The 12,536-nt window shown below is 34.9% G+C and overlaps 4 protein-coding genes across 4 annotated transcripts; 2 read left to right on the top strand and 2 right to left on the bottom strand.

The window, feature by feature from the left end:
* Positions 1-18: 18 nt before the first annotated feature.
* On the top strand, positions 19-1,249 carry LOC129732583 (transmembrane protein 138). The gene is made up of 4 exons (XM_055693577.1): positions 19-306; positions 362-434; positions 499-673; positions 736-1,249. Exons 1-4 carry the CDS (start codon positions 173-175, stop codon positions 840-842), a joined length of 489 nt encoding a protein of 162 aa, XP_055549552.1. The 5' UTR covers positions 19-172; the 3' UTR covers positions 843-1,249.
* Positions 1,250-1,830: 581 nt separating this feature from the next.
* Positions 1,831-7,316, bottom strand: LOC129732580 (Krueppel homolog 2). Its single transcript, XM_055693574.1, has 5 exons — positions 7,099-7,316; positions 5,178-5,371; positions 3,132-3,381; positions 2,701-2,834; positions 1,831-2,641 (listed from the first exon to the last, which is right to left on the bottom strand). The coding sequence occupies exons 2-5, from the start codon at positions 5,321-5,323 to the stop codon at positions 2,407-2,409; spliced, it is 765 nt and encodes a 254-aa protein (XP_055549549.1). The 5' UTR covers positions 5,324-5,371; positions 7,099-7,316; the 3' UTR covers positions 1,831-2,406.
* A 2,969-nt stretch (positions 7,317-10,285) lies between these two features.
* LOC129732582 (protein-lysine N-methyltransferase CG9154) lies at positions 10,286-11,400 on the top strand. The gene is made up of 3 exons (XM_055693576.1): positions 10,286-10,565; positions 10,623-10,785; positions 11,002-11,400. The coding sequence occupies exons 1-3, from the start codon at positions 10,431-10,433 to the stop codon at positions 11,364-11,366; spliced, it is 663 nt and encodes a 220-aa protein (XP_055549551.1). The 5' UTR covers positions 10,286-10,430; the 3' UTR covers positions 11,367-11,400.
* LOC129732585 (prefoldin subunit 1) lies at positions 11,336-12,208 on the bottom strand. Its single transcript, XM_055693580.1, has 2 exons — positions 11,905-12,208; positions 11,336-11,849 (listed from the first exon to the last, which is right to left on the bottom strand). The coding sequence occupies exons 1-2, from the start codon at positions 11,923-11,925 to the stop codon at positions 11,469-11,471; spliced, it is 402 nt and encodes a 133-aa protein (XP_055549555.1). The 5' UTR covers positions 11,926-12,208; the 3' UTR covers positions 11,336-11,468.
* Positions 12,209-12,536: the final 328 nt, after the last annotated feature.

Raw genomic sequence — 12,536 nt, 5'->3', positions numbered from 1 at the left:
ATCGTTTACAGTCTCATTACATCGCCAGCTGATATACTTCGCGGCGCACGCAGGACATTTGGTGACGTTTTTGTGTAGGCGGTGCAAATTGCAACTCTTTGAAGTTTAGAAACGGTGCTCTGATAAAGCAAGCCTTCGTCTGAATTGTATTGCTCTGCAGTTCGAAAACAAAATGTTCAAATTATCACTGAAAAGATATGCGTCATTGCTATTCTTTCAAATGGTGTTTCTCTTTGTGGATTTAGGGATCAACAGTTTCTCTTATTTGGCTCGAGGAGATAAAGTGTCCATTATTTTCCTGTTCTTGTAAGTGAGTTATCGATTTTTCAAAGATCCAAATGTACTGATATTGTTCTTTCAGAGCCCAAGATGTATGCTTGATTTTATCGCTAACAGCAATTATCTTCAGTTTATACTCGACATACGTCTATCAGGTAAAAAAATTCACGACTGTCTTCAAATATTTTTAAAATCAGATTTATGCTTTTTGGACTTCAGGCTGGTATGGCGCACTTGTTACATGAGAAATTCCGGGTTCCATTGCTAGTTGCCATGGCATATTTTCTTCTTTGCATCAGTCTTCACGCTTGGCAAATCATTGATCATAATAAATCGCCATATCTTTTCCAATGGCCAAAAGCTTTGACTGCATTGTTCATCGTGCAAAGATTATGTGGGTGTAGTTAGTGACGTTTGATTATCTCGAATATTTGATTGAAGTGTTTTTATTTCTAGTCTCGCCACTTTACTATTACCTATACAAGAGATCGGCGCTAAAGATGAGTGACCCTCGTTATTATGAGAACTTGGATTGGATCGCTTCCCAACTGGCCATTAAGTAAAGAGCTACCAACAAGCGCGCTCATTTTTGCATGCTTCAGTTGCAATTGTGCTATTTGTTATGTTTTTGATTGCTGGTCATCCAATAGAAAACGAGATGTTCCTACACGTGAAGTGATGGTTACTCAAAGTCACGCAAGCACAGGTGAATTAATGTCATGCTGTATAATGACGTAATATGGATGCACAGGATTGTGATTATCAATTGGCGCACAAAACTGTTCACTCAGTTACGTGATCGACTTGCACATCACATGGAGTAGATTTTGGAATTATGTTGATATTTCGAACAGCGGAGAAATTGTAATAGTGAAACTGGTTATAACAATAGACATAACGTTTATTGTTTGTAGAACATATCAATAAAGTTAATTTGAATCTATTTTTCAAGTAAGTTTAAGACTGTTAAGTTTCGGAGGTACACTTGATTAAATATGTCTCATTTTATCGCCCAGCAAAATAGAGCATAACAATCTGACTTCTATGCCATCATTATTACTGTAGAAAAAAAATCTGACAAGTATACGTAGTCGAAGGCCAATGTGGCTTACTGACTATAATCAAGTTCCTAGGTAATATATAACCATTCTATCAATCCACATTTTTACTGGTTTACATGTCTATCTTTGCGGGTTTGCTTTTTTTCATAACATCCCTCGCACAATTTCTAATCAACTAGAAGCGATTGTGATTTCTATAAAATGAATTTTGCGAGTGTCGTTCGAATTTATATGAGGAGATAGCATTATATATGGCCTATTACAAAGGTCAAGCAGACTCATCTCGACCATTTATTCCAAATGAGCCGAACGACTTGTCGAAGCTTTTGTAATACAGCAGCAAAAACTTTACAATTTTTTTGATATCAACTCAACTCAAAAATCCAAACCTTTGCTTCATGTTTAAAAACAAAATTCCCTAAACTCGGACTACGTTGAAAAACAATTCAAAACAAATCAGAAAATTTCTTTCAAATGGAAAGATACAATATTGTAGGAAATGTGTCACTCTTTTAACCTAAATAGAAATATTTATTGACCATCAATGTAGGTTACCCGGCATGTTTTTTCGTCGTTGTAAAAACTAATGTACCCAGCTGCACTATGATTTAGCTTCTCTCCACATAACAGTAAACATAAACACAACACGCCAGGGAAAAAATGTATTCTCTTGATTCACATACTATTTTTCATAAGTGCTCGTCAATCATGTTGTCTAACTATAGGCGAAATAACCAAACTAATATCCTTTGCTGTCTTTATGCATTACTCGTCAATTGTTCCTAGTTGTGTGTATAAGCTATCCTTTAAAACTGTTAACAAAGCAACTTATAGGTTACATCCCATATCCTATTACAACTGATTAAAGTATGTATGAAAAACAGCACACTCCCACAAAGTGTATGTCAAACTAACAAAAACATATACTGCCCCTTCAAATGCTTGTGGAAACTGCTATATCATTTTACATGAAAGTGCGATGAAGTTGGTGGTGGTTGTAGTGAATGCCGTGATTGTTAAATGATGAATTTTGCTGACTTGTTTTCAACAAGCCACACGATTGCATCTATTGTTGTTGCTGCTGCTGCTGCTGCATCGGTGGTGCTAATCGGCTCACGATGCTAACACTGCTTTGAAGCACCTTACGAATGACCGGTGGCGTGCGAGCACCGTTGGCAAAGTTTTCCGTAACCAAACGTAGCTCGTAGAACACATTTCGAGTATAGGGATTGCGACGGGACGAGTACCGCAATACCAGAAACTGATAATACACAAGTGGTGTCATAATACCGGCCTTTCCTCTAAAATTTAAGTGTGAAGCATTTTGTTATTCGAAAGTGAATACAAATATTGTACTTACAAAAATACTAATACGACTGCCAGCGGCATAATGAAGATTTCAGCGAATGCTGCCAACCGGAGAATATTTCGTGTCTGGAATTCAACCAGTGAAATGAGCAGCCTGGCACCCCACCATGAGTTTTGTCCCAAAGTCTGGAAAAAAATCATACATAGTTTTAAAACACTATAAGATTCGTCATGATTTTATATGATTTATATGATATTTTCAGATAAAATGGCTTGCTTTTAGAACTGTTCCTAATATTCCTTATGGGAAAAATGATTGTTTTTTGCATGGAGGTGTAAATTTGCGCTAATTTCAATCGCAACTGGAAACGCGCGAAATATGCTAATATTGCGTTTATTGTTGCTTCGCGAGTTCAACTACACGCTTTTCATAACATACACAAAACTACAAGCGTTATTAGCTCATGAAAAAGTTGTACTTACATCCAACAACGTCAACGAGTAGCTGGCAGAATGCAGAACCGCAAACAGAGTTACTGGGAATATGATAAGCAGCACCGGATAAGCATACAGGAAAATGAGTGAATACAGCAAATAGTGGCAGGAATCTTCCAGCAGCAATTGTTGCAGGTAAGCCCTGGAAAACTTAAACGCTGGCATACGCTGATGCAGACGAAGGGCACTTGTGGCGGCGTTGGCCATTAATACTTTGTAGTACGCATTGGTGGGGTTGCTGGAATTAGGAAAAAGAAACGAAGACTATTATTTTATACCTTCCAGAAAAATTAGGGTATAATGACAAACAGACAAAACATCTGCAATGTGAACATTTAGAGAAAAAAACTCGAAATAATGAAAAGTTTGTAAAGCAAATGAAAGAAAAAACTAAAATAAAATTATATGACTAAAACAGTCTCGCGAATACAATTGCTAACTACTACCTAAACAGAACATGAACACTAAAGCATTCTTGAATGGCTAACAAAATTCGGGCATTTCGATCATAATGCGTCCGACATCTCAAATTCAAATTGGCATTGAAAATCATTTGAACGCCAATGAGTTGATAATTTGATGTTTAATAATTTCAAATTATAAAATTCATGTAGCATTTTTGTAGGTCGTTAATCAATTGGGTACTATGTAAGAAATTGAAATATTTAATTTCAGTTGAAACACGTGAACTTGAACTTATTAATTGAATAACGCAATTCGTGTGGGAAATGAATTGATGGAGTCGTGCCGATTCGATGACAACGGCCTTGATTCAATGTCTCAAGAAAGTTCATGTATAATGATTTTTTTAAATTTTGTCTGGTTCCGCTTTTGGCTCATACCAACATGTTTGCTGCAAATATTTATTGTCTTGATTAGAGGTAGTTCCTGATTAGATTACAATGTCTCATGTCTATTGAATGTGATGTACATATTTTTTGGCTAGGTACAATAATACAATCGGTAATCATGTACTAGCTGCAATATTGGTAAACTTGCTCGTCGATGATAAAATATACCTCTGTCGTTTATTGCATCATACATACCCAGCCACTATACCGACGACTAATCAGTTTCTAAATTGCGAGATAAATTTTATACATTTCCTATTGATTTAAAATTTTAAATGTTAAACTTGTACCAACCTAATACCAACAGAATATTCCCCCATCTCATTTACCTCTCACCTAGATTTCAACCTCTTTCCAATATCGTAGCTTTCAGTAACCGCCGAATGTTTCGCAATTGACCTTAATATTGCTCTCAAGAAAAAATAATTAGGAACCATAATATTTTCCCTCATACCTAATATATTTTTGTCTAACGTCAGGCCAATTTCTTTGTATGATTTTTGGATGAAAAGACTACATATTAGTTTGAGCGTTAATGATAAAAATCACGATATGAGAGTATCGATGTATAAAAATGCATTCTCCACATCGCAAATCTGCTACTTGTTTTTTTTTCTTCTTTTAGCAACAATTGCACGCGAAGTTCATTTGGATGAATTGTTAAGTTTGTTTCGATGCTGTCCGTAAAGATATACATACGCGCCGTCATTTTTTGTTACGTAAGGCAGTTAATTATTACGCCGTAATGACTTTTACACATCTATACGAGCGGTCGCGTACCATCCACCGTTAAATGGTTTAATATATGACAGCTTCATCGCGGTGCATGTTAGCAGGTAGGTGAGGGGGATTATACAGTTTTTGTTTGCTTTCTGTGGTGCACTTCTCTCATTTCACTGATTCGCTGCTCTCAACACGCACATCTATAGAATCGTATAGATGATGGGATTCCTCGACCCAAGCTTATCGCTTTACCTTTGGTTAACGTGAGACTGTATAAAAACGTGCAATGATGACTTATAAAGCAAAAAACAGCTCTACTTTCAATCAGGCGAAATATTACAAACTAATAATTATCTCCCCTTCGACATTCTAATTTACTTTCGATTGCTTATATATCAATGCTTAGCAATACCATTTATTTTGAAAGTTAAATAAAAAAATATATGAGTAGATTACTTACCCGAATATCGGAACTACATATCCCAAGGCGAAGATAATGGTTAGTACTCGGGATGCCCATAATGCGGTATCAATTTTATTGACAATGATGTGCTGTTTTAGAGCATCCACTCCACGTGGTTGGTCGCGTGTTTGCTGATCGCTCATTGTTTTACTATATTCGCTAATCTATTATAACACTTTTACACCGGATAACTGGAATGAAAAAAAGCAATGTTGAAGGCTATACGACACTCACATAAACGAAGCACTTATAAAGCTTATCAATCAATTTCGTCTTCAGAATGATTAATAATCGGTGTGGCGAATTCGAAAATCAATTCAAAAAAGTATTTAACACAGCATACAATGTGAACACCACGAACAAAAAAATAAAATTTTGAGTGTAAAGCTACATCGTACACCACTATTGGCAACAAAAATTTTCAGTCTAGCCGTTATCAAGTCGGGAATCGATGTCACTATCGTGTGGCAGAACCGTCAACCAGAATACCGCGAAGCGCATACCGTAAAATATCGGTTTTTAAGACAAAGGGTCTAATAAGCACAGAATATTTAATAATTGAGAAGGAAATTCAGCTGATTTCACTTTACAAACATCCGTTCTTAACATAGAATTTCCGCTTTCTTCAGTTGTTTGTATACCACAGTGTTTCCGATAATGGTTTGTTTTATGCTCCAATGATTTCATTCTGTAACTTTTATATATCTTGAAACCTAACAGTTGAACGAAGGGTAGAGAGTCAAACCGACAGCCGACTAATCGATAATATATTTGGGATAAATTTATAATAGACAATTGTGTACTTAATAGTGAAAGGTATGCTTGTTACATGTTATGTCTGTTCAAACAAAAAAAGAATTATATACTATTGATGTTAAGAATAGACAATGTTCAATTCTACTGCAAACATCGAGCACCGCTTTAAAACGTCCGCAGAAACGTATTTCGGTTATTACTTATAACCATTATCGGTGTTTATTGCGGCTTAACTCAACTGCATAGAATTTATGTATCGAAGAAAAAATAAACTAAAATTATATCAAATCAAACTGACTGTCTACATTGCGCATACCTTTGATATTCCCAGTTTCAGTTTGTTTGATCTGTTAACACTTTACACTATTTTCAAGCTAATATGAAATCATTTTCAGTTTTGTAACCTTTTTTATACAAAAATTACGTTCAAATCTTCGCTCTCTTCATGAAGAATGAGGAATATACACACGCAATATTTGAATGTGCGAATACTAAGCTTAGTATGCGTATAAACTTAAATTGTGAACTTTTTTTTCTTTTCAAAACGGATGATCCTCTAATAATTATACATATGCTCATGTGTTCAATAGGTCGTGGTGACGCAAAATTGTGTTGCTTAATGTTATTTTTATATTGCGATCAATCACGATGGAAGACGAACAGACCCAAATTCTAGATAGCATTCGCACATTATAGATAACACTGATAAGATTTTTTAATGCAACATAAATAACATAAGGAGCACCACTGGGAAGTCACTATTTATAGAACACCGTGCAAGTGTGAGGGCTCTTTTGAAAGTTTCTCATCATCCATACATTCATTACGGTGAGACATGACTTTACTTTTCTTGTAATTAATTTCATCATTGTATCACGATCCGGATCACCAAATGAGTCCGACGCTTCGTACAATTACAAGGCAATAAAGATTTACAACTATTCACTATTCTTCAATCGATTTTCGTCTCATTAATTATTAAAATTGCACATAGTTAATTATTTACGCCGCGTTTAATTCAGAAATATCAAAACTTAGCGTACTTGAGACATGTCTTAAGCTAAAGGTGTGGTTTCAGCAAATATTTCAAGAGAACGAACAAAATTACTAAACTCCTGACCGATTTTACACAATATAGACAGAGAAATTGAGAAAAACTTACTTTTTTGCTTCTTGTTTTTTAATGACTACGTCGAGAGATTAACCTTTCTTTGCTGAACACTGTATACTCACTCTACTTAGCTCAATCTTTTTTTGCAAGTTACATTCACAAAGTTTCTAGTAATATCCGTCTGCGAGGTAAATCGTGGATGGGAGAGAAAAATGAATTAGTGTTATTTGCGATTGCGACTTCCAACATCACGCAGCAGAAAAGCAGAAAGGGATGTTAATGACCTTAATGACAGATGTCAAAATGAAGAACAAAGGAGAATATAGTAATAGAGGACTAGTTGAACTTGACGTAACAAACTTTCATCATGTGATTTCTGTTGAAAAGCCAATAAAAATAGCAAAGCACGATAGTGAATTGGCTTATTTATCTATAATAGTTTTCTGTTTAAAACGTGATTTTAAAAACATATATATATATATATATATATATATATATATATATATATATATATATATATATATATATATATATATATATATATATATATATATATATATATATATATATATATATATATATATTTATATATATATATATATATATATATATATATATATATATATATATATATATATATATATATATATATATATATATATATGTGTGTGTGTGTGTGTAAAATTGTTCTTCCGTTAATCGCAAATTGAAACTGTTTGATATCAGCCCGAAATCTCTTGAATGACAGTTCGTCCATTTACCAGCTGTCATTCAAGCGAATAATGTCGAATTCGTTTCTGTGGTGTAGCTACACCAGAACTAGACTTTTGCCATGTAGGATTTACAGATTTGCCTGCAAAACGCAGATTTTAAAAGTCTTTGTTCAGATTTTTTGTTAGATCGAAAGGATGTGTAGATTTTCCGCAGTTTCTGCAGATTTTTGTCAGAGTTTTCTTATATTTGCGCAGATTTTCTCAAAATTTGTGCAGATTTTTGCAGACTTGCGCGATCGAAATTTTTTCGAATCACGGATAGATTTTTTTTGGATTTTAAGCAGATTTTTCCGGTTTTTTTAGTAGTTGCAGATATTTTCAATGAACATCTGGCATCGCTGCCTTGTAGCTGTTTTTTCGCTTTGCATTCGTACTAGAAGCAGCACGCTTGGCTCGTTAAAATTATTAAAAAGTTATGAAAACCAACTGCTCAATCCGTATTTTTTTGTATCCACTCAAAATTAGCTTGGGACCACACTAGATGTTACCACAAAGTACACTGAACTCTGTTTTTTCGAAATTACGCGATTTTCCTTACACGGTTTCTTGAAATTACGCGATTTGTGACATGAAAACATTTTTATATGAACCAAGATATAACACACACATATACATACACATTAGGGTGGGGAATCGTTATATGGAAAAAACGAAACTTGATAGCAGAAGACCAGAACCAAGTTTTTTTTTGTTCTTTTAGGGGCCGCTAATAATCCTAAATTTATCGGAAGTCGATTGGTTTTGTCTCCGCTTGGCGCATTGCATTTCAAATTTATATGGAGATTTGTATGGAAAAACCAACTTTTTTGCATTTTCCATTCTAAAGAGCTCAAAATGGCTCAAACTAAAAGTTTCATGACTTCAAATGGTAGGTTTTTTGATGCCTAACAACTTGGCCGAAGACACTAAAGAGCTAGGGTGTCCCAAAAAAATGCTAGAGCTGTTCAAAGTTGAGTATGTCGAAATTTATGTTGCGAATCATTTTTTCTGCCAACACTGCCAGTGTACCGGCGTCAGTCAGATTTCCATCAGAAGTGACCTCAGAAACACGTTGTAGATTCCACCTACACCTAGAATGTTGACCTAAATTTGTTTGCTTGATCCAGCTGAGTGTATAAACTCGTTACGACAGGTTATTTCTGTTGGGAATCCTGCTGACACCGGTACATTGGTAATGTTGGCAGAAAACAAGATTTTCTGCATTTAAATCGACATACTCAACTTTGAACAGGTATAGCTCTTCCCACACACTTAATTTATCTCGGCAAACTTCCCAACAGCTGATCGAGCTCGGCGAAGTTTTTAACAAATGTCAGCAATATACTTCGACGAACATTCAGCAAATATATCGATCTACCGTGAATCAGCAAGTATTGACAGCTCGTTTGCCGAAGTTCTTGAGAATTCTGCCGAAAACTTGTAGAACATTTCGCTGAATTTATCAGCTGTTGAGTTCTCGGCAATAAAATCTAAGTGTGTATGGACATCCTAGCTCTTCAGTGTCTTCGGAAAAGTTGTTAGGCATCTAAAATACTATACTTTAACATAATGTAGTGCATTACTAGAGTATTATTGAGCTCTCTAGAAAGGTAAATGTAAAAAAGAAGGTTTTCCCATATGAATTTCCATACAAATTTGAAATGCAATGCGCCAAGCGGAGACAAAACCAATCGACTTCCGGTAAGTTTGGGGTTGTTTGGGGCCCCAAAAGGAACCAAAAAAGCTTGGTTCTGGAAAATCGATCATTTTTCCCCACCCTAATACACATACATACACACATAGGTATGTGTACACATATGCACACATACACACACTCATATACACAAACACGCATACATACACACATACACGCATACATACACACATACACGCATACATACACACACACACTTACCACATAGCGAAAGATTTTGTCTAAACGATGAGATCTTTTTTTACACGATTTGTTCCAAAATACGCGATTTTTTATGCGATTTGTTCAAAATTACACGATTTTTTTCACGCGATTCATTTTTTGCGCGGACGCATCAATCGCATAAAAAGAGAATCCAGTGTTTAGCTGAGTTCTTGGTAAATTATTATATTTGAACTACTGATAAATTTAAATGCGAATCTTGGTAATATATAACCAAAATATCTGAATGTTTATACTGAAATTCACTTTTTGAATATTTTACGTCCTCAAAATGACAATTTTAAACTTCAAATAAGTGTTTGGTACCAAGAATCAACGGGTAACGGGGATACTTTTTACCCGTAACCAAGTTAGGGTTTGATGGTGATGTTAACTAGTACATACAAGCTTAAAAATAGGTTGTTCTGATATGTTTCTGGTTCTCTTGACAGTCTTTGATATTTGCGTTTAATGATCATGTATTGCGGCAACTTTTAATTACCCCACGCATTTGTGCACAAAACTGAAAACACCCCTATATTTTCCAGACCCTATTTTTATGGATAATTTATTAAAAATCATCTGGCACCCATGCCCTTGTGTTGTTATTCACCGGACCGGAGTTTGTAATTTTATTTATAAACTTTATTTTTATGACGAATAATCTCTTAGTAGTTCGCACTCAATAGTAAATACACATTATTTACCGATCCAGCATGGACAGTGACGATGATTGCAGGCTTCCCGCGGACACTATGTTAATCCTACAGCAATTTTTAATTGAGAAGGACTTACGCGATAAAGAAGAGCAGACTAAGGAACAATCTACATGCAACTTTCAAGAAAACTGGGTAATAACTATAGTTTTTATTATTGTTTAAAAATAATAAGAGCATTTCTGTTTATAGCAATTAAGTCAGTTTTGGTATGATACACAAACTAAAGAAAAATTAGCTTCTATTGCCAATTATTTCCGGCAACAATTTATGGAATCAAAGGATGCTGAACCACGTGTGGCATTGCTTTCTTGCCCGTCTCTCTATAATCACATGAAGGACATTAATATGAACGGTAAGTTTTTCTTAATATTACTTCCAGCATAGTATTCACCTAAATAGAGGTTTTCAATCTGAAGCCTCACTTTAATTTTCCATATACCAAAAGGTAAAATCAGTAACAAAAATTTTTAGTCACCGGCAAAATCACGGTGATTTAAACTAATAAGAAAAAACACATATAATCGTAAATATATTGTCTAATAAGACTGAAACACGATTTTGTTTTTAGTGAAACTGTTTGAATTTGACCAACGATTTGCGACGATCGGTGCGGACTTTCTCCATTTTGACTACAACAGAGCGGTTGAAGAAGACTATCTGGACGAGTTTAAGAAATCATTTGATTTCATTATTGCGGATCCTCCATTCTTATCGGAGGAATGCATTGGAAAAGTTGGAATGGTAATAAAAAAAATTGCAAACGTTGATTGTAAAATAATCCTTTGTTCTGGTTATGCTGTACGTGATTGGGCTTTGAAATATTTAGATTTAAATGTATGTAAATTTGAACCACAGCATGAACGAAATTTGGGCAATGAGTTTAGATCTTATGCAAACTTCGATTTAGATGATGTGCTGGCAGAGGTAGCCTGATTTTATTGAGAATGAAACTTATCACTATAAGAAACGCGTAAGTTTCGTTATCCGAAATATGCCATTAAATGTCTAGTTCATAACCCAACATAACTTTCACGATTAATTTTCTCCTTTTTTGGCATCGGTCCCATTTTCTTTAGAAGCCGATTCTGATCGCTTCTGCTGTACCAGCTCTCGAAGACTGTCTTCTTGCTCTTTAAGATTTTTGAGTAAGAACTCTTTATTCTTTTCGTATTGGTTGATCATTTCTTCGAAGTTATTTTGCTTCATTTTCATTTCATCTGTTAAGGAGAGCACATCTGATAAAACAAACATTCGACCTACGGAAGCGTACACTTTAGTGTCTGGTTGAAGCTGAGAGACTTCCTTATTTGTTAATTCCACACGCTGTTTCGATACTTTTAAATTATCAGTTTTCATATCCAGTAAGCGAATCTTTTTGGTAGATTCGATTTTATTCACCTGCATCTCGGTGAAGGCCTAGAAACAAATCACCAGGTACAATTAATACTGAGCTAATGCTCAAGAGACTAACCTTTTTCAACTCTATATCCATGTTTCAAGTGTTGATAACAATAAATTCTCCCTAACTGTTGTTTGTTCGTGAGCTTTTTCAGCAGATTTTTAGGTATAATTTCGCATGTGGTTCAGTATTTTGGCAAAGCTGATGAACAGTATAACCACACAACAGATTCAATTTTCGGTTTTTCGTTTATTTTTCTTGATGTTCGCCGATTTGACACTTGACAGTGCAGTAGTCGTACACATGCATATTGATAACTACTCAAAAAATAGGTTCAAAACTACTCATTGCCAAGAATTCTGGCAGTATACTATTGTCCTTTCACAAAAAAAATTAGAATGCAGGGTATTTTTAAGAAAAAGTAGAAGCAACACCCGCAACTGACAGACATCTCAAACACTGGTAAAAAAGTGCTGTAAGGAATAGTACTCGATACACGTTCAACTGGGGATAGTGAAATGTTCGTAATTGAAATACAAAAATATCCGAATAAGTTTTATTCTCTACACTTTATTAGTTAATTAGAGTCTTTTTATTTGTTTCTTAGGTTTTCGTTTGGCTTGATTGAGCAAAGAATATCATATTCTCATCAAAGGCATGTACGATTTATTGCCATCAGCGATGGGCACCATTTCGCCTATTTT

This window comes from Wyeomyia smithii, chromosome 3, assembly GCF_029784165.1.
Source record: "Wyeomyia smithii strain HCP4-BCI-WySm-NY-G18 chromosome 3, ASM2978416v1, whole genome shotgun sequence".
Classification (NCBI taxonomy): Eukaryota; Metazoa; Arthropoda; class Insecta; order Diptera; family Culicidae; genus Wyeomyia; species Wyeomyia smithii.
Note: the sequence above shows the minus strand (reverse complement) of the source record. Positions and strands in the feature narration are given on the sequence as shown.